The 27,754-nt window shown below is 43.4% G+C and overlaps 2 protein-coding genes across 3 annotated transcripts; both read right to left on the bottom strand.

Moving 5' to 3' along the window:
• Positions 1-5,168: 5,168 nt before the first annotated feature.
• Positions 5,169-10,870, bottom strand: LOC311136854 (uncharacterized protein). 2 transcript variants are annotated; one of them, XM_084171148.1, is made up of 4 exons: positions 10,751-10,870; positions 7,409-8,460; positions 6,829-7,145; positions 5,169-6,578 (listed from the first exon to the last, which is right to left on the bottom strand). In XM_084171148.1, exons 2-4 carry the CDS (start codon positions 7,570-7,572, stop codon positions 6,187-6,189), a joined length of 873 nt encoding a protein of 290 aa, XP_084027274.1. In that variant the 5' UTR covers positions 7,573-8,460; positions 10,751-10,870; the 3' UTR covers positions 5,169-6,186. The 2 variants fall into 2 exon arrangements, with proteins under 2 accessions (XP_084027274.1, XP_084027273.1); XM_084171147.1 differs by lacking the exon at positions 10,751-10,870 and having other exon boundaries at positions 7,409-8,835.
• Positions 10,871-14,925: 4,055 nt separating this feature from the next.
• LOC311136995 (uncharacterized protein) lies at positions 14,926-19,023 on the bottom strand (the record flags this gene model as incomplete). Its single annotated transcript, XM_084171324.1, has 5 exons — positions 18,882-19,023; positions 16,218-16,304; positions 15,939-16,132; positions 15,672-15,791; positions 14,926-14,932 (listed from the first exon to the last, which is right to left on the bottom strand). The coding sequence occupies exons 2-5, from the start codon at positions 16,260-16,262 to the stop codon at positions 14,926-14,928; spliced, it is 366 nt and encodes a 121-aa protein (XP_084027450.1). The 5' UTR covers positions 16,263-16,304; positions 18,882-19,023.
• Positions 19,024-27,754: the final 8,731 nt, after the last annotated feature.

The raw sequence follows: 27,754 nt of genomic DNA, 5'->3' as shown, positions 1-27,754 counted from the left end.
TGTGAAGTAAGTATGGTGATTATTATTAAGGTTCTGGTCGTCTGAGATACCAACAAGTAAGGCTATACAACATACAATATCAATAAATATATATTTTCTCCTATTAGTGTATTTGAGTTTGTTCTGTCGTTTCTGGATGATTTAATTGAAATTGCAACCAACTTTCTATGGCTTGTTTTAGATATAGTGATATTTGAGAGATTATTTCATTTCAAATAACTGAAAGTGAGAGGTTGTAATTTGAATAAAGGGGGGAAATGCCATTACTGAACATGTGGTGATTAGAACAAAAGATTTTACTCTTGACTTTGGCGAATATTATCGCGCGGCAGTGTCCTAATGCCTGCGCGCAGTGGACTATTGGCCTCGTTTGCCATAGCAGGCTAGCATAAAATTATAACACAAGATTTCACTCTTGACTTCAGCGACTATTATTGCGCATAAAGGGCCGGCTGTGTACTTTTGCGCGCACATTGTGCTTTTGCCTGCGCGCAGTGTGCAGTTGCATCCGCGCAGTGTACTATTGGCCTCGTTTGCCATAGCAGGCTAGCATTAAATTATAACACAAGATTTCACTCTTGACTATGGCGACTATTATTGCGTGTAAAGGCCAGCAGTGATCTATTGTTTTGGGCGCGCAGTGTATTATTGCGGGCGCACGCAAAGTGTATTGTTTTTTGGCGTACAGTGTGTTTTATGGGCGCGCAGTGTATTGTTTTGGGTGCGCAGTGTACTGTTTTGCGTGCGCGGTCAAAAAAAAAGAGAAGCAAAGCATCCCTTCCGATAGCCGACAGAGGAGGCCTCCGTAACGGGCCAATCGGGGTGGTGGGGAGATGGTGTCCAATCAGCAGATGCCACTGCCGGCTTAATACATTTCACATGGGCATTTCGAGGTTATACTCCGACTGTCTAAGAAGGAAGCTAGCGCCATGGCCAGAACCAAGCAACCCGCTCGCAAATCCACCCGGTGCAAAGCCTACAGGATGCAGCTCGCCGCCAAGGCTGCGCGCAAAGTCAACATGTAAGGAAAATCGTTGTGTACGAACCTGGGATATTTACGTTAAGGATTAAGTTTTCCAATCGATGACAGTATTGACTCAATATGGGGTTTGCTTTCCGCTATCCGTCGCCGTTTAAATGTCTGACATATAACCGTGCTCGAGAAAACCACAGGTAGCATAATGTATTTCATCAGATTTCGTGCGTTTCTCTGTGAAAAGACTTGAATTTATGTGCTACTTAATTCGTGCGAAAAGACAGCAATTTAACACACAACAACCATAAACGGATAGCTTATATTTCTTTATTTTCTTTATTATGGCTAATTAAACGTTATGAATATACAGAAATGTTGTCTTTATTTAATAATGTTTCAAACATTGTAGTTGTATGCCTATGTACTGTTTGAGATTTTCTGAACATCAATTGTGAGAAAATACACACATTTACGTGCAACTTAATTCGTGGGAAAAAATGTTTTATTAATGCTAACGCTGTTTTCTATGCTTGATTTCGATTAATACTTTGGGATACTGGTGCACTTTTGGTCAGAAAGGCCCCTTTTCCGTGTAGGCAACAGTACACGATTTTCTTCATAATGCATTTCATATTTCGTAGAGTCTAAATTACACAATTTTCTTCATTATTCATTTAATACATGTTAAAGAGGTTAATGTAAAAATAATGAAATATGTCGGCTTTCACTTATGGCACTTCCAAGGCCTTTCTATTGTGGTTATGTCAATCATATTATATACTTAGGCTATTGTAACGCGTTCAACCAGTTAGCAAGTCAGAAATGTCCGTTTCTTGGTACCGACTAGCACTTGAATTCTGTATTATGCCAACTTCACATTCACGTGGAAAATGGGAAGTTGTAACTCCCACATGATTGTGTTCAAGTGGTTTTGAAGTCGGAACAATTCTTAAACCAATAAGATTACCAACAACATTTTCACTATTTCTCACTTGTAATTCCTACTTGGAGGGTCATTCAAGTGAAACTTCCCAGTCGGAACTAGTTATTTCCGATAACTCTGATAGCACCCTGAACACGACATTAATATGTGTGATCGACAACAGTAGGGTCTGGGTCCCGGCGAGTCCAGTCCCCATACCCATTCCATAGGAGTGAGTGTCAGTAGTCTACTATATGTCCGTGCTATGTGAAGTAAGTATGGTGATTATTATTAAGGTTCTGGTCGTCTGAGATACCAACAAGTAAGGCTATACAACATACAATATCAATAAATATATATTTTCTCCTATTAGTGTATTTGAGTTTGTTCTGTCGTTTCTGGATGATTTAATTGAAATTGCAACCAACTTTCTATGGCTTGTTTTAGATATAGTGATATTTGAGAGATTATTTCATTTCAAATAACTGAAAGTGAGAGGTTGTAATTTGAATAAAGGGGGGAAATGCCATTACTGAACATGTGGTGATTAGAACAAAAGATTTTACTCTTGATTTTGATTAATATTATCGCGCGGCAGTGTCCTAATGCCTGCGCGCAGTGGACTATTGTCATCGTTCGCCATAGCAGGCTGACATTAGATTAGAACATAAGATTTCACTCTTGACTTCAGCGACTATTACTGCGCATAAAGGGCCGGCAGTGTACTTTTGCGCGCACATTGTGCTTTTGCCTGCGCGCAGTGTGCAGTTGCATCCGCGCAGTGTACTATTGGCCTCGTTTGCCATAGCAGGCTAGCATTAAATTATAACACAAGATTTCACTCTTGACTATGGCGACTATTATTGCCTGTAAAGGCCAGCAGTGATCTATTGTTTTGGGCGCGCAGTGTATTATTGCGGGCGCACGCAAAGTGTATTGTTTTTTGGCGTACAGTGTGTTTTATGGGCGCGCAGTGTATTGTTTTGGGTGCGCAGTGTACTGTTTTGGGTGCGCGGTCAAAAAAAAAGAGAAGCAAGGCATCCCTTCACGGGCCAATCGGGGTGGTTGGGAGATGGTGTCCAATCAGCAGATGCCACTGCCGGCTTTATACATTTCACATGGGCATTTCGATGCTATACTCCGACTGTCTAAGAATGAAGCTAGCGCCATGGCCAGAACCAAGCAAACCGCTCGCAAATCCACCCGTGGCAAAGCCTACAGGATGCAGCTCGCCGCCAAGGCTGCGCGCAGGAGAGCCTCCCCGTTACAGGCCTGGCACCGTGTCTCAGAGAGATCCGTCGTTACCAAAGCTCCACTGAGCTGCTCATCCGCAATGTGCCCTTCCAGCGCCTGGGGAGAAAAATCACCCTGTTCTTCAAGACCAACCTGCGCTTCCAGAGCTCCGCCGTGATGGCCCTGCAGGAGGCCAGCGAGGCTTACCTGGTCGGTCTGTTTGAGGACACCAAACTGTGTGCCATCCACGCAAAGAGGGTGCATATCGTGCCCTAGGACATCGAGCTGGCCCGCCTTATTTGCAGAGAGCGCGCGTAAATTATGAAGTGATCTCCAAAATCCCACCTCAATATTTCCATCAAAAAGGCATAATTGATCTATTTATACGTGGTCCTCTGTAGCTCAATTGGTAGAGCATGGCGCTTGTAACGCCAGGGTAGTGGGTTCCATCCCCGGGACCACCCATACGTAAACATGTATGCGCACATGACTGTAAATCGCTTTGGATAAAAGCGTCTGCTAAATGGCATATTATTATTATATACGCGCACGTCTACATTTCCAACCACTTCGCCGGGAAAGAGCGACGCTACCGGCCACGGAAGAGACACCAACGGCCGGGTGAGTGCATTCAAAGCTACGTGGCTAATCTGAGAGATTTGGCTAGCTCTTGTAACTACGGGACACTTCAGGACGAGATCATCAGGGATCAGTTGATAGAGGGGACGTTATGTGAAAAGACATGGGAGAAACTGCTTTTGGAATCGGATAATTTACAACTAGATGGAGCTATTAAAATAGCACTCCACGTTGAAGTGGCGTTGGAATGCTCTTCAATGCTAACAGACAGCTCTGCAGCATACACTCGGCCCCCAGCCATTCTCACACAGCAGCTTCAGCCCGAGCAGGCGCACTACAACGATCACGCGCTGCGCACGCCCTCCCACGTCGATAGCTGCATGGACACAGACACCGGCATGCCCGTGCAGCAGGCACACAGACAAACCAACAGAAGTAGCTGTGGCAACTGTGGGGCTAGCTCTCACAATTCAAGGGCTTCAAACTGCCCAGCCCGTGGGAAAATATGCAAGAACTGTTCAAAATACAATCACTTTGCGAAAGTGAGTGTGTCGTTCGGCCCCTGCTACTAGCTCTAAGTTGTCGATCATCCAAGTGTCAGACTGGGTCCGAGCCCGACGGCCTCAGCAGTACAACAAAATGCCCTCATTCTGGTCGGACCCCTTGCAGGTCAGTCGACAACTGGGGCCCGCCATATTTCATGATGAGCAATGGATCACGCTGGCACGCCAGCCGCCTCAGAAAAGTCCCTGCCCCTCGAGGAACACAAAGGCACACAAAACAGACATGCAGGCCAGAGACGCCACCGGATGGACCTCCTCCACCACTACCACCCGAGCCCCAGCCTCTGTGGGCTCCCCAAGGGCCAGATCCACAAGCGGTGGCGGATGAAGAAAGGCCTATGCGGGCACGAACTCGCCCTGCTTATCTGGGGGACTACTTAACCTCTTTTCATTCTTAGGCTCCGTTAGGTGTCTTAGTCAACCTCCAGGTTAATGGACTGAACTGGCTAGTTTGGAGAGTCCATCCGTTTAAGGGTTAATGTTTATTTCTTACAGGTATCACTCTAGGTTCTTGCCCTATGGACGTTTTATATATGGTACCAGTCCCTGGTTTTGGAAAGGGGGGGAAATGTTATGTATGGTACGACGTGCTGTACTTCGTACTGTACGTTGTTATGGTTTACGATAGTGTGCTGCTTTACGGATGAATGGGTTGTCAGAATGTGTGGCACATTCATTAAACGACAGAGTGATGTACAATGTGAAACTGTGCAGATGTCCGTTCTTCTACAGCTAGGCTAGATATAACAAATATGACTCAAGTAAAAGTAGTCATCCAAATAATTACTTGAGTAAGAGTAAAAAAGTACTTGGTGAAAAAACTACTCAAGTACTGAGTAACTGTTGAGTTACTTGAGTTAATTTTTTAACACAAGGCAACAATCAGACAGACAAAAATACAAAATAATCATCTTTAGGCAAATTATAGTTCATCCAACAATAAAATAAATTAAAATGAATTACAAAATAGCTTAAATTAAAATAATTCCGGTAAATTCAAGTACTTATCAAATAAAATAATAATAATAAAAAAATAAGCACAAGTAACACACATTTCCAAACCTTTATACTTTTTTTTACCAGGCAGAACTAGAATGAGGCAGCCCATAAACTCTCATAAACTGTGTATGTGTGTGTCTCCACAGTGACAGAACAACAGAAGGAAACATAAACATTTCATACCAGGTATGCTGAACAGAAAACTGCACACCAGAAGGAAGCGGTCAACATAAAATAATCAATAGGTGTTGATTAGGCCTACTCAGTACCTTTGTATTGCATGGCAAGCAACAGCCCTTTTTCTGTGTGCCTAGAAATTAATACTCTGATCTGTGATTAGGCCACACTGCACATCTCACTGAGCAGAGGAAAAGAGCAGCAATACACATCAACTGAAAAAGCACCAGTCCATGATAGATGGCCAAATAAAACAATATTGCAGGCCTAGTATCCCAGAACACAAATTAAGCTGAATGCATGTTCTCTAAAAGGCATCAGAGGAGAGTGATGTAGTTGTAGATGGGGCATTATGTTTACTTCCAGCTCCAATATCTAACAAGAAAAGTCAGCAAAAAAAAAAGTCACACTTGTCCCCACCCCTCCAAGATAAGCAGCATAAAGCATGTATGATGTGTCTTTACAATGGAGTTATACATTTATAGCTCTGTGCTCTCTAGCACAACCATTACACAGTTAAGGGGATTACACGCTTTGCTCAAAAGCAGCTGAGAGAGGAGCAGCTTCCCCCATCTAGACTCCCACAGGCAGACAACAGATTTGGCAATATTCTAACCTTTAGGCTGACACTGGCCCTTTGACTGGTTGACTTCAGTCAACACTCCAGGAACTCTTTGGCACAGTAACATGAAAACCCTTTTATATTGAAGGCCCCACTGGGAGTTTGTGTGTGTGTGTCAAAACATGCAGAAACAAACTATTTCACCAAAGAATCGCTCAATGATGTCACTATTAAGCTTCAACAGTAGCTGGCTCTCAAGGTTCTTGCTGTGAAGCTGTGATCGTTTAGCAGTGAACAGGAGTCCTGCATGACTGAAAAGTCTCTCACAGGCTGCAGATGCAGGAAGACCTGTGTTGACTTTGAGTGACAGCTTCTTGATGTGAGGAAAGGTGTGGAGTAGATCCATACCTGCAGGGGACAGACATGAAAGGTACCTCTCCAGCTCTCCTACTTGTGATTTTCCCAACTCCATGGATGCAAAAAAGTCGTCTTCATCAGAGAGGCCGCTGTTTGCGCTGGTGACATCATCCAAGTCGGTGTTGAGGTGATTTCTGATGTAGTCAAGGCCTGTGGGTTTTAGGGCAAGATAAATCGTTTTTCAAACGAATTAAGTCTGCACATTATTCTTACCCTTCTACTGTATAGGCTGTCAAGCTGCTGATGTTTGACATTAAAAGCTACCTGAGCTTCTAACTATATTGCCACCCTGTGGTTTGTCACTGACACACTATAATCCTAAATTACAGTAATATTATACAGAGTTATATAGGTCAATGTCTACTGGTTCACATTTGAATTGATAAACAATTATATTTACCAGCATTTAAGATGTTCTCCTCTGTGGTCCAGGATGTTCTGAATCTTGGTAGGAGTATTGCTGCTGCAATCAGCTCAGGCTCTTTCATGACGTCTCCAAAACGTTTCTGGATCCCTTGCTGCAGGGCGTGAACAAGAGGTGTACACATTTTGCAAATTGACTCCAACCTCTTCAGCTTGTCCCGCAACTGGTAAGGTGTTGGCAGCAGGAGGCCCATATGCACAGATGATTCCCCTTGGAGGATATTAAGGACCATGGCAACAGGCTTCATCACAGCAGCATACTCGACCAAAAACCCAATTTCAGCTGGATTGAACCTATAAAAGATGTAACGATAAAACAATTACTTATAGCTATTTCTGGTACAATGTGTTTATTATGCATTGTACATGTTAAATGCACAAATAAATAAAAAATAAAATAAATTATTTAAATTATTTAATTCAAGTCATCCACAATTGTCACACCACCATGCAAAGAAAACTTAGTTACTTGAGACAAGTGGAATCACCCATTAATCAGCAAGGCTTATTTATTTTTATTATTCTTTTAAAACAAAATATACATTTTGTCAACTTACATCTTTATCTTTAATGCTGTGCAGACATTGCGAATTGCTTGTTCTCCTTGCTCTCGGTGAATGCGCACAATTCTTTCTACAGCGAGGAACAGGGAGCTCCAGCGTGTCTGATTGGGTCGGAGAAACAGCAGCTTGCATTCACGTTCCACTGTTTCATGAGCCATGGTTGACCTGCTGGTTTTATTCCAAAGAGCATGACACTTTGCAAAAGCAGACCGAGACAGCCTCTTGTAGGTTTCGTTTGCAGCTCCTCCTGCAGCAGTGGCATCAACTGTGGATATAAGATTGAGGAGATGGCATGCACACTTTTGGTGCCTTGGAAGTTAGTACTCAAGGCCTGTGTTGTCATCCAGAATAGCAGACACATCTTGACACTCCACCTCTGACTCACTCTGATCTTCTGTTGCATCATCAAGGGTGGAGTCACTCTCCTCTTGTACATTGATGGCTTCCTCCTTTTTCTCCTCACCATATAATCGAAAGGCCTTCAGGAAGTCTGTTGTCGCCATGGTCACTTTTTCCCTGATGTGGTACTCAGAATGTATTTCCTCTAATGCAGCAGCACGGACATCAAACGTGTGCGAGCCTTTGACAGGTCTACAAGCCAATGCAGCGGAGTGCCTCTCCAGTGAGGTGTTGTCTATCCAGTGACAGGTGACACCTAAGTAGCTACGTTGTCTGGCAGACCAGCAGTCTGTTGTGGTAGCAACATAGTTCACAGCACTCAGCTTTTTGATGATTATGCTCTTCTTGTGTTTTGCAGCTTCTTGTATTCTTGTGCATAACGTTTTCCTTGTCATTACTGTTTGAGGTTGCAAGGTTTCTATCAAAGTCTTGAAGGATGGCGTCTCAACCACAGAAAATGGTTGGTTGGCCTCACATACAAAACTTAGCACCAGCTTGTCAAGCGTTGCTTGTGTTACCCGTCCTGGGGCAGCGAAGGCTGTGATTTTTGCATTTTTCACAAGAGTATCACTGGAAGAGGAGGACTTACGCTTTCTGTGGTTCTCTAGTAAGTCTGTGTACTTTGCCAGTTTGTTGGGGAGAACCCTCTGTGGATGAAAAAAAATCTGTAATTTTCATCATACACGTCAACTATGACAGACAAATTGAGAAATTTGCTTCCAGAAAATCACATTGTAGGATTTTTTATGAATTTATTTGCAAATTATGGTGGAAAATAAGTATTTGGTCACCTACAAACAAGCAAGATTTCTGGCTCTCACAGACCTGTAACTTCTTCTTTAAGAGGCTCCCCTGTCCTCCACTCGTTACCTGTATTAATGGCACCTGTTTGAACTTGTTATCAGTATAAAAGACACCTGTCCACAACCTCAAAACAGTCACACTCCAAACTCCACTATGGCCAAGACCAAAGAGCTGTCAAAGGAACCAGAAACAAAATTGTAGACCTGCACCAGGCTGGGAAGACTGAATCTGCAATAGGTAAGCAGCTTGGTTTGAAGAAATCAACTGTGGGAGCAATTATTATGAAATGGAAGACATACAAGACCACTGATAATCTCCCTCGATCTGGGGCTCCACGCAAGATCTCACCCCGTGGGGTCAAACTGATCACAAGAACGGTGAGCAAAAATCCCAGAACCACACGGGGGGACCTAGTGAATGACCTGCAGAGAGCTGGGACCAAAGTAACAAAGCCTACCATCAGTAACACACTACGCCGCCGGGGACTCAAATCCTGCAGTGCCAGACGTGTCCCCCTGCTTAAGCCAGTACATGTCCAGGCCCGTCTGAAGTTTGCTAGAGTGCATTTGGATGATCCAGAAGAGGATTGGGAGAATGTCATATGGTCAGATGAAACCAAAATATAACTTTTTGGTAAAAACTCAACTTGTCGTGTTTGGAGGACAAAGAATGCTGAGTTGCATCCAAAGAACACCATACCTACTGTGAAGCACGGGGGTGGAAACATCATGCTTTGGGGCTGTTTTTCTGCAAAGGGACCAGGACGACTGATCCGTGTAAAGGAAATAATGAATGGGGCCATGTATCGTGAGATTTTGAGTGAAAACCTCCTTCCATCAGCAAGGGCATTGAAGATGAAACGTGGCTGGGTCATTCAGCATGACAATGATCCCAAACACACCGCCCGGGCAACGAAGGAGTGGCTTCGTAAGAATCATTTCAAGGTCCTGGAGTGGCCTAGCCAGTCTCCAGATCTCAACCCCATAGAAAATCTTTGGAGGGAGTTGAAAGTCCGTGTTGCCCAGCGACAGCCCCAAAATATCACTGCTCTGGAGGAGATCTGCATGGAGGAATGGGCCAAAATACCAGCAACAGTGTGTGAAAACCTTGTGAAGACTTACAGAAAATGTTTGACCTGTGTCATTGCCAACAAAGGGTATATAACAAAGTATTGAGAAACTTTTGTTATTGACCAAATACTTATTTTCCACCATAATTTGCAAATACATTTATTAAAAATCATACAATGTGATTTTCTGGAGAAAAAAAATCTCATTTTGTCTGTCATAGTTGACGTGTATCTATGATGAAAATTACAGGCCTCTCTCATCTTTTTAAGTGGGAGAACTTGCACAATTGGTGGCTGACTAAATACTTTTTTTCCCCACTGTATATTACTTTGGTCATTTTTCCTTTAACCCATTAATGTTGTAGGTGCGCCTTTTTTCAACAGTTCCCAATAGAAATCTGTACCGAACCTGCTGCTATTTCAACCTCTAAATGGCCGCCTATGAAAAGCCAAGTGACATTTACTCCTGATGTACCGACTGACCTGTTGCAACCTCTACAACCACTGTGCTTATTATTTGACCCTGCTGGTCTTCTATGAACGTTTGAACATCTTGGAGAGAAATGTGCCCTTAATGGCCACGTACTGTTGTAATCTCCACCCGGCACAGGCAGAAGGGCACTGGGCACCCCTCAGAGCCTGGTTGTTCTCTAGGTTTGTGCCTTTCTAGGCAGTTTTTCCTAGCCACCGCGTTTCTACATCTGCATCGCTTGCCGTTTGGGGTTTTAGGCTGGGTTTCTGCATAGCACTTTGTGACATCTGTTGATGTAAAAAGGGCTTTATAGATCCACTTCATTGATTGATTGATTGATGGTAGAATTGTCAAAATACCAGTGGTAAAAGGTGTGTACCTTGATGAAACCTCAAAATGGTACGTACAACGGATTCAGAAATGGACATTTCAAACCGCAACTGTATGGGAACAAAATGGACATTACATTTTACAATGACATCCTTCATTAAAAACACCTATTTGGTATCTCTTGTATACAAAAACACAATGGAAAATACAGTGGCAGTGACCCTTTAAAACACACCTTGCAGAATAAACGTGTCTTCCTTACCCTCTAACCTCTTTAGCCTAGATGACCGCCACGGGCCCATCGGGGACGGGGTCCCAGACCGCAATGTGCTCGAGCCCCGCCTCTCGGTGACCATCCCCCGGTAGGCAGAGGTTGGTCCCAGCACAGATTATGTGCCCCAGGCGGCTTCACCAACAACAAGCGGGCCTGTGGTAGAGGACACCGTTCCTGACCTGCTACCAGAAAAAATGAAGGGAGAGAAGAGTTCCAAAAGGCACCTCAGCGTTTAACTACGAAGGTGTTACAAACTAACCCTGACATTCAGTCTATGACAATTGTCCTCTGGCCTGGCATTCTGCTTAAGACAGTCATTTGTTCTTGAGGCCTGTCATCTTGACATTGAGCTTTGAGCAGTCCAGCTCCACAAACACTTTCTTGAATGCCTTGAACGTGTACTCCGGCTTTTGGGGGTGGCTGAGATTCAGAGCATACAGTGAGGGGAAAAAGTATTTGATCCCCTGCTGACTTTGTACGTTTGCCCACTGACAAAGACATGATCAGTCTATAATTGTAATGGTAGGTTTATTTGAACAGTGAGAGACAGAATAACAACAAAACAATCCAGAAAAACGCATGTCAAAAATGTTATAAATTCATTTGCATTTTAATGAGGGAAATAAGTATCTTGTCCCTGACATCCTTGGAGAGGTCTTTGGTCTTGGCCACGGCGGAGAGTATGGAATCTGATTGATTGATTGCTTCTGTGGACCGGTGTCTTTTATACAGGTAACACGCTGAGATTAGGAGCATTCCCTTTATGAGTGTGCTCCTAATCTCAGCTCGTTACCTGTATAAAAGACACCTGGGAGCCAGACATCTTTCTGATTGAGAGGGGGTCAAATACTTATTTCCCTCATTAAAATGCTAATCAATTTATAACATTTTGGACATGCGTTTTTTTCTGGAAGTTTTTGCTGTTATTCTGTCTTTCACTGTTCAAATAAACCTACCATTCAAATTATAGACTTATCATTTCTTTGTCAGTGGGCAAACGTATAGAATCAGCAGGGGATCAAATACTGTTTTCCCCTCACTGTATGTCATGCCAAGAAGAATGGCAGAAGCCTTTGCAAAACTCAGACCGGTGATCACTTAAGGATGACGCCTACCTCCTCTGGACCATCACTCGCCACGGCACCCTCCTCGTTGATCGCATAGATTTGCTTTACATGTTGCGCAAGGTCTTGCAGGAAATGACCCCCCTCAGCTTCCTGTAGAATAAATAACACACAAATACAGACATTCTGTCAATGTGGGGAACACATTTTATTCCACCTGGATTACGACATGCCCTTATTTGTTATCAGATTGCAGTGAACATTCTCTCCCTCTCTCACACACTCACACACGTGATCGAATATCCATGGATGAAAATGCTTTATTGCCCCCACACGGTAGTCTTTAATGAGGCCACCTCCAGTAAAGCTGAACAATAATTCCTCACTGAACTCACATCATGACCCTGATATAGAATAAAATCACTGATCTCATTGGATTCAATCTGTGCATGTGAAATCTATGAAATCACAGACCCAAGTATCCTATTTTAGCAAAAGGTGTACAATAGCACAGTGGGGCCCGTGGCTTAAATTGCAGCACCGAACATCAGCCAGCTAAATACAAAACAGTGCATTTTTCCTGAGGATACTTTACCATCCAGCATGGCCCGCAATCTGTCTGAAAGTACTCCTCCCTTGGAATGGAATAAGGACTTAGGGGCTTAGGGGTGTCCTGCATAAACCTTGCTTCAAGATGCTTTGCGGTGAGCCTGTGGAATTGTTCATTGATCTGAAAGACAAATACTGAAATATCATCAAGCAAGGCTCATAACAAAGAGGTTTGTCATAGTGAAGACATCATTTGGCATTTTCTTTTTTTGCCTGCCGACTCACCTGAGAGGCTTCTAAACAGAGCAGGCTATCTGTCTCAACACGGTTGATACGCTACTAGCTAGTTCGCGCTAATACAGACAAACCTAAATTAGCTAACGTTAGCTTAGCTTAGAAAGTAACCTAGCTAGCTACCTACTAGCTAAAGGTAGTATGACACAAATAAGGGGACGCGGAAACGTAGCGTGGGACGCCGTATTCTCGGCATATTCAACAGCGTTTAAATAATGCATTACCTTCAACAATGTTATCTTGTGATCAAGCCATCAATGTTAGGTGATTTTTGGTGATGTCAAAATGTTAGCAATTAGCAAGTTTGAAATTTCAGTGAAAATACTATTTTCAGCTTTTTGATGAGCGGTTTTGAGAAAAAAAAACTCACGTATTATCGCCATTCGGGCCCCAGTTGTTGGCCACCTTACTATTCAGTTCCATTACAAGATATATCCGTTCAATTTTGTTCAAGAGACACACGGCCCGCGTACCGGAAGTGTTTGACTAGTTGGCTAGGCTTCCGGTAAAAAATAATGAATTTCCTGTCCAGTTTTCATTGCGTGGCCCGGTGCGCCCTCTTGAGGACGATTAAAAAATGGTCCATCAGCTACAATGTCTCATCATTTGTCTTATAGATTCATCTTATGTTTTGAGAAAGTAGATAACAGTTTAAATCTAAAATATGAGTATTAATAATTTACATCAAATAAACCTTTATTTTCAGTGATGTGCATTGACATAAACAATGAAAACACTTGGAGTTTGTTGCAGAGATGCACTTGGAAAGTAAAGGAAGAACTACACAAGAGTGGTTCCATATATATATATAGCATTTTAGACTTATTTTTTTGTACAAATAAATAATTTCTTTTGAACACAAACAATTAAATCTCGACCTCCATCCTTATATTGTCACAAAAATCACAATAATATTCCAGCTCCACCGCTACCTCTTGATCCCACTGCACACACCTGCAGTGGAACCAGTGCTGGCAGAAGTCACAGCACAACCATGGCACCTCGGATCTACACTCCTGAGAGGAGCTTGCAGGCGGATCACGCTCCCCGCAGCGAGCACAGCAGGTCGTCTTCTTTTATACCAAATAATAGATGGATTAATATGGTTTTACAAAATGTAGAAGTTCTTCAGCAACAATAGTAATTGATACAACTGAGAGAGAGAGAGAGAGAAAAACAGATGAAGTACCTGAGAGCGGTGCCATGGGTGGCGTGACCGACGTGACCGGTGGAGCTTTTCTCTTCCTTCTCTGTGCTGCAGTTTGAGAAAAAGTACTGTTAGACAGAGCATGTTTCATGAAAACCCTTTTCCACTTTTTTACACCAACACCTCTGGAGGAAGCCGCAGAGGTTTTGGAGGAGGTGGAGATGACTTGAGGGCTGGTGCTATGCACTGTAGATATGTAAAGAGATATTCTGTTGTTTACATTGCTGTTGTATAAAACAGATAACAAACAGTCATTTTTATGTAATTTAACACGCGTTTACCTGTGGAGGTGGCGGTATTCAAATTGCAGGGGGCCAGGGACACCAGATGAGGCCGCTACGGTGGTGTGACCAGGGGAGTCTGAGGAGGCAGTTGGTCCAGAGGAGGCCGTGTTGGTGGTGACAGACAGGGTGGGTGGTGTGCATCGCGGTGGCGGTGGACAAAACCGCCGACGATGGCTTGGAGGAGCCGGTGTTTGTAACGGTGGGTTTGGGGGTTGAGGGGCCGACGACGGTGTGGCCGGGAGAGTAGGCACGTGGCCTTCTGCAGCTGGGGACTCCGGCGGCTCCTACAGGTGTTGCACACCGGGAGGCACTGGCAGTGGTGATACAGCTGTCAGGAGTGGTTCCGGCAGGGGGTCCCGCAGAGGCGATGGCGCCAATGGTCTCATCCACGGCAGGCCTCTCCTGTGCCCTCTGTGTTCCGAGGGCTGCCCGACGCTCTTTCCCCTCTCCTTCTCACCCCTCTCCTGCCACCGGCGCGTGTATTCCTCCCCGGTGAGGCACGTGGCGACCACAGCGACTCTTCTGTATCGGTCCATCCGATACTTCAGGACAGTAAGGATGTGCGCCAGGTCCTTTGCTATCAGCCCACCCTCTATTAGGGGGTGCTCTTCTAGAGCTAGGCCTGGGACTGGGACTGGAGATGGGGCTGAGGGTCCTCCTGTGGTCGCTGGGGAGGAGGCGCTGACGGATGGCACAGTGCTGCTGGTTCCAGGAGAGACGGTGGTGGGACACAGTAGGGACAGAGACAACATTAAACGGGACCCTTCAATGGCTCAAAAGGGTCAAAAAGGGAAGAGGCCACACTTATTAAACCCTTCCACCACATAGCGCATGTCCTTGCATCGCTGGTACGAGTAGCGGAATACTCTGGCAAATTCTGATTTGTTTACCATGTAGGAGTGGTCAAAATGGCTAAGGTCTCCAGCTACCTTGGAGAACTCAGCCTTTAAAGGGCCAAAGTATGCCACGTCCAGCGGCTGCAGGACACGGGTGCAGTGTGGTGGAAGACAAAGAAGTAGAACCCCTTCCCTTAGTGCCGCCGCGAGCACCTCCGGGTCCATGTGGCTATTGTGCCCATCGAAGAGGAGAAGGAGAGGGCGCTCCTTCACTGCATGCTTAATGAAGTGCAGAAACCACTTCCTGAACATGGTCCCCGTCAATGTAGCCACCGCTAGCCAAGGCTTGGGGGGGGGCATCCAAGTGTGTAGTGGCCACCGGGGAAACACTTGGGGTAGATGATAAAGGGGGAGGGGGGGGGGATTTGGGGGGGGACGTCCTCCCCAGCTGCGTTGACGCAGGCCAGCACTGTGATGTGCTCCTTGGTCCCAGGAGCCTGCTGGTACACGTGTTTTGCGGGCCGGGGAGCAAGCACTTTGTGCCTGCTCTGGTCGCTACGAAACCCAGACTCATCGCAGTTATAGATTTGTCTGGGTTTCTCCCTCAACCCACTCTCCTTCAAGTGCTTCTCATAAGAAGCGAAGAAGGTGTCCATCGTCAGACGCGTGCCACACTCAGCACTCCCCCTGTCCTGGGTGTCCGGCCTCCTCATGCGCAGGTTCTCGTGGCTCCTCCTGAACATTTCCCACCACCGCTTCCCCAGTGGTGGGATTGTTTCCCCTGGGTGCCGAAACCTACAATAGAATAGAATACATATAAGTGTCCATCCAGGATGAAAATGTTTGTTTTGGCATCACCATACACATCCACATTTACATCACACACATTGAGAACAGTCAGTCCACCAGTCTACATACATAAATACAGAGAACACCAAATACCTGCATATTTTGTCGGCGTATTTCATCAGCCTCTGTCTGGTGAAGGGGATCCCACGGCCGGCGCAGTAGATACAGTACTGCACCAGAGAATTTTCATCCTCTGGTGCAAGCAACGTGGGCGGTCCACTGCGACAACCACGGGTCACCAGGCCGCTCAGCCTGTCCGCCAGGGTCTGCCGAGGTACACCACGCACCTTGGTAGATAAGAAAACCAAACTGTTACTAGCAGATAAACATCACATACACACGGTACTCTCCTAATAACAAAATAAGCCTAACCTTGGCAGCCTGGGGGATAGCCATCCCTGCCCAGCAGTCCTCCATGGCACGGAACACGTCCACTGCTTCCTCTTGACTTTCTCCACGCTGTGGTGTTAATACATGTACCTAAATAACTTGGCATACTATACACATTTTGGAAAGATATCTGAATATGTATACACATTTACATTTCACAGCCAAGGCATTGAAAGGTGATGAACGTTTACACAATAACTAAAAGTGTACCCACGTTTTTTGTGTGATGTTATCTGTAATGACAATTAGTGTCCCAATGAGTTTAATATTGATGGATACATTGTACAATTTGACTAAATACTACCTCGATGTAGCTGTTGTAAGACGAAACATACCCAACAGTGATAGGTGTCAAACAGTTCACGGGTCAAAGTTCCAAATACATTTTTGCAGATTGTGCAAAACGCCTCCGTCTGATACGATAAAGCTTGACCACATTCCGCTGTTTTCGTGATATGTATTATCTAACGCTTTAAATGTTTTCCCTTTTTGCTGTCTTAGCACTTCTATCAACATTTAGCAACTAAGCTAGTAACATTAGAAAATCCGTTAGCTATTTTTCAGAGGTAAACAGATGGATATTACATGATGTGTGGTCTGTCGCGCAGTCGAATTTTAGAATACGCAGCGTGTTCCACTAAATGTGTACATATAACTTATTTGAAAACGCTCAAAACCTGCCTTCACTTTCTCAAATTGCACTGAAAATGGGTGGTCAGCTAGCTAGAAGGGTGTCGTTAGAAGCAAAACGTACCGTTGAATTTAAACGTTGACCTCGCAGCGATTTAGTCATCCTACCGCTAGAGAGTGTCAGAGGTTTGGGGAAAATTAGCTACAAGTTAGCTAGCTAGTCTAGGCTAGGCTACGTTAGCTAGTAACACATGACCAAACGAGAGCTCGCTAACCATCGGTCACATACGACCCAACAAATGTGCAGACAAAACATGTCATCCAAAAAACTGTCATGCAGAGGCCCAAACTTTACAGTGGAGCACGGAGGCCATCTTGTGGTTAAATGTGGGTACTGCACCTCATGGTGATTCCCTTTCAGCATTTGCTCTTTAGGCCAGCGTTTCCCAAACGCGGTCCTGGGGTCCCCAAGGGGTGCGCGTTTTGCGTTTTGCCCTAGCACTCCACAACTGATTCTAATACTCCAGCTTGATGATGATGAGTTTATTATTTGAATCAGCTGTGTAGTGCTAGGGCAAAAACTCCCAAAACGTGGCCCGAGTTTGGGAAACCCTGCTTTAGGCTAATACTAGCCTATTAGGATGACTTGGTTCGATCGCTTTAATGGCAACTGCTGAACTCTGGTTTTCACTAATTACTTGTCCCAGGTCACCATTATGAATCCAATAGCAAAACAAATGTTTCAAAATTGCTCAATAGTGAAAAAAGGCCAGGAAACGATGGGTTCTCAGCAATATTTCACCAACAACCAATCACTATTCACGCATAGACATTAGGATCATCAACAAATATTCCTAAGTCATACTACAAAAGGGTTGTAACGAAATGGATTTGTCTGTTCAATGCAAGTTCAACGTCAAAGAAAAAGTGCATCACCACAACAAACGTGTCTTTAGATACACTGTAAAAAATGACTTTGTGGAATGTACTCAAGCTATTACAGTCAACAAAAGCACACGTCATATTGTTGAGTAGATCTTTTTGCTTGTTTTTATGAGTAGATAAGCTTGAGTAAGTTGAGTTGATGTGGTCCAATACATTGAGTAAAGATGATAGAGACGTAAAAATGATTATATTACGTTGATTCGACTCAAATAGACATTGTGTTATTTTACCTGAATGATTCATCCTATTATGTATTTAGACCAACTTACTTTGGATTCACTCAATCACATCCCTTAAGAGAAAAGGTATCCGGACACCGGGAATCCATTTATTTAAACATCAACGGTTTGCAAAACATCTGTTATTATGAGTTGACAAATTACTGAATTGCTATCAACACTGCAGGTAAATCCTGATTGCTGCAGGTAGGCAACACCGTAGAAATAGGAACTACAACACTAACAACAAGTGACATTTACTCCTGATGTACTGACTGACCTGTTGCAACCTCTAAAACCACTGTGCTTATTATTTGACCCTGCTGGTCATCTATGAACGTTTGAACATCTTGGAGATAAATGTGCCCTTAATGGCCACGTATACTGTTATAATCTCCACCCGGCATAGGCAGAAGGGCACTGGGCACCCCTCAGAGCCTGGTTGTTATCTAGGTTTGTGCCTTTCTAAGGAGTTTTTCCTAGCCACCGCGTTTCTACATCTGCATCGCTTGCCGTTTGGGGTTTTAGGCCGGGTTTCTGTATAGCACTTTGTGACATCTGTTGATGTAAAAAGGGCTTTATAGATCCACTTAATTGATTGATGGTAGAATTGTCAAAATACCAGTGGTAAAAGGTGTGTGACCTTGATGAAACCTCAAAATGATACAATGGATTCCAAAAAGGAAATTTCAAACCGCAACTGTACGGGAACAAAATGGACATTACATTTCACAATGACATCCTTCATTAAAAAACACCTCTTTTGTATCTTTCGTATACAAAAACGCAATGGAAAATACAGTGGCAGTGACCCTTTAAAACACACCTTGCAGAATAAACGTGTCTTCCTTACCCTCTAACTTCTTTAGCGTAGATGACCGCCACGGGCCCATCGGGGACGGGGTCCCAGACCGCAATGTGCTCGAGTCCCGCCTCTCGGTGACCATCCCCCGGTAGGCAGAGATTGGTCCCAGCACAGATTCTGTGGGCCAGGCGGCTTCACCAAGAACAAGCGGGCCTGCGGTAGAGGACACCGTTCCTGACCTGCTACCAGAAAAAATGAAGGGAGAGAAGAGTTCCAAAAGGCACCTCAGCGTTTAACTACGAAGGTGTTACAAAGTAACCCTGACATTCAGTCTATGACAATTGTCCTCTGGCCTGTCATTCTGCTTAAGACAGTCATTTGTTCTTGAGGCCTGTCATCTTGACTGTGTGCTTTGAGCAGTCCAGCTCCACAAACACTTTCTGGAATGTCTTGAACGTGTACTCCACCTTTTAGGGGTGGCTGAGATTCAGAGCATATGTCACGCCAAGAAGAATTGCAGAAGCCTTTGCAAAACTCCGACCGGTGATCACTTACGGATGACGCCTACCTCCTCTGGACCATCACTCGCCACGGCACCCTCCTCGTTGATCGCATACATTTCCTTTACATGTTGCGCAAGGTCTCGCAGGAAATGACCCCCCTCAGCTTCCTGTAAAATAAATAACACAAAAATACAGACATTCTGTCAATGTGGGGGACACAGTTTATTCCACCTGGATTACGACATGCCCTTATTCGTTATCAGATTGCAGTGAACATTCTCTCCCTCTCACACACACACACACACACACACACACACACACACACACACACACGATGGAATATTCATGGCTGAAAATGCTTTATTGGCCCCACACGGTAGTCTTTAATGAGGCCACCTCCAGTAAAGCTGAACAATATTTCCTCACTGAACTCACATCATGACCCTGATATAGAATAAAATCATTGATCTCATAGGATTCAATCTGTGCATGTGAAATCTATGAAATCACCGATCCAAGTATCCTATATTAGCAAAAGGTTGATCACTTCCTGTCTTTTGGAGTGCAAATGTCTAGCTAGCTAGCTAGTCTAGGCTACGTTAGCTAGTAACACATGGCCAAACGAGAGCTCGCTAACCATCGGTCACATACGACCCAACAAATGCGCAGACAAAACATGTAATCAAAAAACTGTCATTAAAATAATGTGCATTTGTCCAGCATAGATTTGACTTGCAAAAGCGGCTGATTTTTGCGCATCATTTCCTGTATTTATGTTAAATTATTTGGAATACATTCACCACACTAAATCATGTTCACACGCACAAACAAATAATTTACTTCAAGATTTAAAGTTTAAGAGAGTGAGTACTCAATTGGACGACATTTCATTGTTACATACCTAGTCTCGTCTCAGCTCAATTTATAGGCCCTTTTCACGATGACGTCATCTAACTTCCGCCTTTCCGCGTAGCAGGTTAACTTCACTTCCGTTCGCCCGTAACCTGAGACTTCTCAACGAAAATACAACTGTTGACCACTAACTAGCAAGCTAGCTACTTGAAGAAATTCCAAAAGGTACGTTTAAGTTAAATTAGTAAAGTTAAGAGTAATAATGTTTACGTATATGCAATGGTTTGTAACTTGCTAACGTTATTGTTAATTCATAATTGTTCACTGCCTTAGTTACTTAAAAGTGGGCTAACGTTAGCTAACAACAACTTAGTACCAGATACCGATAACGTTAAAAGGTAGCGTTACATTGCTGCCTGGCTGTAATGTAACAAGTTTACTTAGCTAGCTATCTAACCCTTTGTTAGGCAGTTAGTTTATTCATGAATGTATAGTAACTCACCTATTCAAATACTGTTGTGCATGATAGCTAGATAAATATTGATTCCTGGTCAAAGCTGAATGTTAATTTAGCTGTTTCTTTTCTCCCGGTGTCTGTATCGCAACAGTATCCCATCCAACACCGAAGCATGGCACAATCTTCGAGAAGATGCTATTGCAGTGTACCATTTTGTTCAAACAACAAACAGAAATTCCCGTATCTGAGTTTTCACGATTTCCCTGTTGATGGAGAAATACGTGCCCGTTGGGTGAGGGCGATCAGGAGAGATGAGGGACATAATAATGATGAACAATACATTGTCAAAAGTCAATACAAACTGCAAAGTTCTGCATCAGTGTAACAAATAATATCTGACCTGTGTCCTAGGCCGGTGCCAGGTCTGCAGTGCGCTGGTGCATGACAGAGGCAATGGCACTGTCTTAAAGCCCATGGTAACATAGTGAGCACTTTGAAAAAGAAGTGCTACTATGTGATTACATAGTGCTTTCCCAGCAGAGCAGGAACATGACATGTGATTGAGTACCACAGGAACCTCTGCAGAGTCTAGTGTAACCTGTTCATAGAGACATAACAATTAGTGCTGTACTTACAAAACATTTTTTCTGCGTTTCATTATAAACTACTGTACACAATTTTCAAAACCCAATTTCTTTTTTTAATTAAGAAAAATTGGCTGTTCTGAAACCTTTGACAAGTAGTGCCAACACTTATCGAAAATTTGAACATTTTGAGTTATCACAGAATCTTTCCCAGTCTTTATTGCCGTTAACAACCCACATCGGTTTGTAAGAATTTTGTTGTGTATTAAGTTTAATGATACAAAATCAGAGCTCAGACTGAGAAACAAACTGATCCACAGTGGAACTTTGTGGAATCATTCTTATTAAATCTGCAACCGCAGCAAAACACAACAAAAAGAAAACTTATCTATCTTAACCTATCTTATCATAATGTTAGAGAACTGTTTATCTGAGAAACCTGAAGCCGATGAGCCTCCTCATTTTTCTTCATGGACCTGTAACATCGCCCTCTCACTGTCACCTCACCGTTAACTACACTTGAGACTGTTTCAATACAGTGATTGGGAGAAAGGGCGCAGCATTAGCCATTAATACATTACTGACTCTTATCTTACGGTCGATACAAACAGCAGTAATATTAAAAAGAGGCTGCAAAACAGAAACTCGTCAGCTCATAACCTTCGCTAGCATAGGGCTAATTTAAGCTAAATAAAGATAAACACGTACCTTCATAATCAAACAGGTAACCTTCAACGAAGAACTTGTAGCCTTTATCAAGCTTCGATCTTGAAGTAAGGGACCACTTGTCAGCAAGTCGTTCTACGTCGTTAAGTCGTATTGGTGGCAGATGTGAAAGGGACTGGGTGAACTCCATAATGATGTGCTACTAGCTAAGCGTTCCTAAGCGACACCGGATGTAAACATAACCTGCATCGCGGCAGAACGGAAGTTGTCTGACGTCACGTGAAAAGGGCCTATTACCAGACTTCTTGAGGTAGTGACGTGTTTGTATTTCGCAGCAATAGTATCTCTTCTTCTGTCACTAACTTCGGGGTGCAGCGCATATGGTTCTGTGGCGCTCATCAGCGCCATCTACCGTCGGGGAGTTTGAAAAAGGAACATTTTGCTCTACTTACCGTGAAGTAAAATCATAATAGTCATCATCATAATAGTAGTACATTACAGTATATATTTGAGTAAAATAGTACAATTTAAAGGGAGTATGTCAGGGTCAATTACTGACAAATGAGAACACACTGATCCTCAGGGGTCATTTTGGGGCAAAACGCACCACTTTGTGAAGGTTTTGTTTTGATTGAAGAGCAAGAAAAGTATTAATTGGTTCCACTTCTTTCCCTTCTAAATGCGTTTGCCTAAGGAAAGCCAGTATGCACATATCTAAATGTTATAAAACATTTTTTTTTTTTTTGCCACTCAGAACACAGACATTTACCTTAAGGGGAGTTACCCTCATTTTAGACTTCCCAACCATACATTTTCATGACAGTGTTCCTAATCTGTAGTAGGCAAAGCAGTTGAAAATCGGTAGGTTAACACCAAACCGTGAAGTGATTATGAATTCAGAGCAGTCGGATTAGGTCATAGTCAAATGCATTTGAACAAGTGAACAACAATATCACATGGAAAGTGATGTGAGCATTGCATTGTGGAAAGCAATGACTTTACAAGAACATGTATTGCAATGCGAAGCATGTATTTCTAGATTAAACACTGATTCAGTGTGGTGAACAAGTACCTGTATGATTTGGTGTGCTCTACTTGAACATGTGCTTAGAGTTTTGAAACCACTGTCTATATGATGAGCTGTTGTATTTTTATTTTTACCACATACTTATGAAAATTGCACCGGTTGAGAGATGATGGCTCTCTGATAATTTGGTGAAGAGTACTTCTGATCCAGCAGGTGGTGCTAAGATCCCTCCCTATATTACTTGAATGATGAGATGACTTATTCCTTATAGCTCGCTCTCTGCCAATAAGGCGGGCCAGCTGGATGTCCTAGGACACGATGGTCACCCTCTTTGCGTGGATGGCACACAGTTTGGTGTCCTCGAACAGACCGACCAGGTAAGTCTCGCTAGCCTCCTGCAGGGCCATCACGGCGGAGCTCTGGAAGCGCAGGTCGGCGATTTTTCTCCACAGGCGCTGGAAGGGCACAATGCGGATGAGCAGCTCAGTGGCCCTTTGGTAACGACGGATCTCTCTGAGACACGGTGCCGGGCCTATAACTGGGAGGCGCTCCTGCGCGCAGACTTGGCGTTGAGCTGCTTCCTGTATGCTTTGTCAAGGGTGGATTTGCAGTCGGAGTATAGCCTCGAAATGCCCATGTGAAATGTATAAAGACCCCAGTGGCATCTGCTGATTGGACACCATCTCCCCACCACCCCGATTGGCCCATTGCGGAGGACTCCTTTGTCGGTTACTGGAAGGGATGCTTTGCTTCTTTTTTTTAGGACAGCGCGCCCAACACAATACACTGGGCGCCCAAAACAATAGTCCACTAAGCGCGTGCGTACAATAGCACACTGCTGGCCCTTTGCGCGCAATAATAGTCGTCAAAGTCAAGAGTGAAATCTTGTGTTATATTTTAATGCTAGCCTGTTATGGCAAACGAGGCCAATGGTACACTGCCTGCACACAACTACACACTGCGCGCCGGCAAAAGCACACTGTGCGCGCGCAACAGCACACTGACGGCCCTTTATGCGGAATATTAGTCTCCAAAGTCCAGAGTGAAATCTTGTGTTCTAATCTAATGCTTGCCTGCTATGGCAAACGAGGCCTAGTAGGTGTTATTGTTCATTCATGGCCTCATGTGGGAACATGATATAGTGCCATGTATGTAAGAAATAGTCGACATAATTGTGTATACACCCACTCAATTGGTTGGCTCTTAAAATAGCCTTTGGAGGTTGAGTTGTCAAGTTGAAGCCGCAGTAACGAATTTACTTGGCTTTGACGGTCTTCTTGGGGAGTAGGTAATGGGGGCTTCTTGTTTGCACGGGCAATGTCTCCGGCCAACTCCAGGATCTCAGCAGTCAGGCACTCGAGCACGGCAGCCAGGTAGACTGGTGCGACAGCACCCACACACTCGGCGTAGTTGCCTTTGCGCATCAGCCTGGGCATCTCTTAATCCATCTTGATTTAAATGTTCATGTAAAATTTGTTCCCAACATTGAAAAATGTCTGTGTTTGTGTGTTATTTTTTCCCCCAGCAAGATGAAGGGGGTGATGTCCTGCAGGACATAGCACAACATGTAAGGAAAATCGTTGTGTACTAACCTGGGATATTTACGTTAAGGATTATGTTTACCAATGGATGACAGTATTGACTCAATACGGGGTTTGCTTTCCGCTATCCGTCGCCGTTTAAATGTCTGACATATAACCGTGCTCGAGAAAACCACAGGTAGCATAATGTATTTCAGCAGATTTCGTGCGTTTCTGTGTGAAAAGACACAAATTTATGTGCTACTTAATTCGTGCGAAAAGACAGCAATTTAATACACAACAACCATAAACGGATAGCCTATTTTTCTTTATTTTCTTTATTATGGCTAATTAAACGTTATGAATATACAGAAATGTTGTCTTTATTTAATAATGTTTCAAACATTGTAGTTGTATGCCTATGTACTGTTTGAGATTTTCTGAACATCATTTGTGAGAAAATACACACATTTACGTGCAACTTAATTCGTGGGAAAAATTGTTTTATTAATGCTAACGCTGTTTTCTATGCTTGATTTCGATTAATACTTTGGGATACTGGTGCACTTTTGGTCAGAAAGGCCCCTTTTCCGTGTAGGAAACAGTACACGATTTTCTTCATAATGCATTTCATATTTCGTAGAGTCTAAATTACACAATTTTCTTCATTATGCATTTAATACATGTTAAAGAGGTTAATGTAAAAATAATGAAATATGTCGGCTTTCACTTATGGCACTTCCAAGGCCTTTCTATTGTGGTTATGTCAATCATATTATATACTTAGGCTATTGTAACGCGTTCAACCAGTTAGCAAGTCAGAAATGTCTGTTTCCTAGTACCAACTAGCACTTGAATGCTGTATTATGCCAACTTCACATTCTCGTGGAAAATGGGAAGTTGTAACTCCCACATGATTGTGTTCAAGTGGTTTTGAAGTCGGAACAATTCTTAAACCAATAAGATTGGCAACAACATTTTCACTATTTCTCACTTGTAATTCCTACTTGGAGGGTCATTCAAGTGAAACTTCCCAGTCGGAACTAGGTATTTCCGATAACTCTGATAGCACCCTGAACACGACATTAATATGTGTGATCGACAACAGTAGGGTCTGGGTCCCGGCGTGTCCAGTCCCCATACCCATTCCATAGGAGTGAGTGTCAGTAGTCTACTATATGTCCGTGCTATGTGAAGTAAGTATGGTGATTATTATTAAGGTTCTGGTCGTCTGAGATACCAACAAGTAAGGCTATACAACATACAATATCAATAAATATATATTTTCTCCTATTAGTGTATTTGAGTTTGTTCTGTCGTTTCTGGATGATTTAATTGAAATTGCAACCAACTTTCTATGGCTTGTTTTAGATATAGTGATATTTGAGAGATTATTTCATTTCAAATAACTGAAAGTGAGAGGTTGTAATTTGAATAAAGGGGGGAAATGCCATTACTGAACATGTGGTGATTAGAACAAAATATTTCACTCTTGACTTTGGCGAATATTATCGCGCGGCAGTGTCCTAATGCCGTGGACTATTGGCCTCGTTTGCCATAGCAGGCTAGCATTAAATTATAACACAAGATTTCACTCTTGACTTCAGCGACTATTATTGCGCATAAAGGGCCGGCAGTGTACTTTTGCGCGCACATTGTGCTTTTGCCTGCGCGCAGTGTGCAGTTGCATCCGCGCAGTGTACTATTGGCCTCCTTTGCCATAGCAGGCTAGCATTAAATTATAACACAAGATTTCACTCTTGACTATGGCGACTATTATTGCGTGTAAAGGCCAGCAGTGATCTATTGTTTTGGGCGCGCAGTGTATTATTGCGGGCGCACGCAAAGTGTATTGTTTTTTGGCGTACAGTGTGTTTTATGGGCGCGCAGTGTATTGTTTTGGGTGCGCAGTGTACTGTTTTGGGTGCGCGGTCAAAAAAAAGAGAAGCAAAGCATCCCTTCCGATAGCCGACAGAGGAGGCCTCCGTAACGGGCCAATCGGGGTGGTGGGGAGATGGTGTCCAATCAGCAGATGCCACTGCCGGCTTTATACATTTCACATGGGCATTTCGAGGCTATACTCTGACTGTCTAAGAAGGAAGCTAGCGCCATGGCCAGAACCAAGCAAACCGCTCGCAAATCCACCCGGTGCAAAGCCTACAGGATGCAGCTCGCCGCCAAGGCTGCGCGCAAAGTCAACATGTAAGGAACATCGTTGTGTACGAACCTGGGATATTTACGTTAAGGATTATGTTTACCAATCGATGACAGTATTGACTCAATACGGGGTTTGCTTTCCGCTATCCGTCGCCGTTTAAATGTCTGACATATAACCGTGCTCGAGAAAACCACAGGTAGCATAATGTATTTCATCAGATTTCGTGCGTTTCTGTGTGAAAAGACACGAAGTTATGTGCTACTTAACTCGTGCGAAAAGACAGCAATTTAACACACAACAACCATAAACGGATAGCCTATTTTTCTTTATTTTCTTTATCATGGCTAATTAAACGTTATGAATATACAGAAATGTTGTCTTTATTTAATAATGTTTCAAACATTGTAGTTGTATGCCTATGTACTGTTTGAGATTTTCTGAACATCATTTGTGAGAAAATACACACATTTACGTGCAACTTAATTCGTGGGAAAAATTGTTTTATTAATGCTAACGCTGTTTTCTATGCTTGATTTCGATTAATACTTTGGGACACTGGTGCACTTTTGGTCAGAAAGCCCCCTTTTCCGTGTAGGCAACAGTACACGATTTTCTTCATAATGCATTTCATATTTCGTAGAGTATAAATTACACAATTTTATTCATTATTCATTTAATACATGTTAAAGAGGTTAATGTAAAAATAATGAAATATGTCGGCTTTCACTTATGGCACTTCCAAGGCCTTTCTATTGTGGTTATGTCAATCATATTATATACTTAGGCTATTGTAACGCGTTCAACCAGTTAGCAAGTCAGAAATGTCCGTTTCCTAGTACCGACTAGCACTTGAATGCTGTATTATGCCAACTTCACATTCTCGTGGAAAATGGGAAGTTGTAACTCCCACATGATTGTGTTCAAGTGGTTTTGAAGTCGGAACAATTCTTAAACCAATAAGATTGGCAACAATATTTTCACTATTTCTCACTTGTAATTCCTACTTGGAGGGTCATTCAAGTGAAACTTCCCAGTCGGAACTAGGTATTTCCGATAACTCTGATAGCACCCTGAACACGACATTAATATGTGTGATCGACAACAGTAGGGTCTGGGTCCCGGCGTGTCCAGTCCCCATACCCATTCCATAGGAG

Source organism: Coregonus lavaretus, assembly GCF_964263955.1.
Source record: "Coregonus lavaretus genome assembly, chromosome: 11".
Taxonomy (NCBI): Eukaryota; Metazoa; Chordata; class Actinopteri; order Salmoniformes; family Salmonidae; genus Coregonus; species Coregonus lavaretus.
Note: the sequence above shows the minus strand (reverse complement) of the source record. Positions and strands in the feature narration are given on the sequence as shown.

What these genes read in the sequence shown, in the direction of transcription:
- LOC311136854 (XM_084171148.1), bottom strand. Translation starts at nt 7,572, where the DNA reads ATGGCTCATGAAACAGTGGAACGTGAATGCAAGCTGCTGTTTCTCCGA. An exon ending in ACAGCATTAAAGATAAAGAT is followed by an intron (nt 7,146 to 7,408) that starts GTAAGTTGACAA and finishes CATCTTTTATAG; the next exon opens with GTTCAATCCAGCTGAAATTG. An exon ending in GGAGAACATCTTAAATGCTG is followed by an intron (nt 6,579 to 6,828) that starts GTAAATATAATT and finishes TAAAACCCACAG; the next exon opens with GCCTTGACTACATCAGAAAT.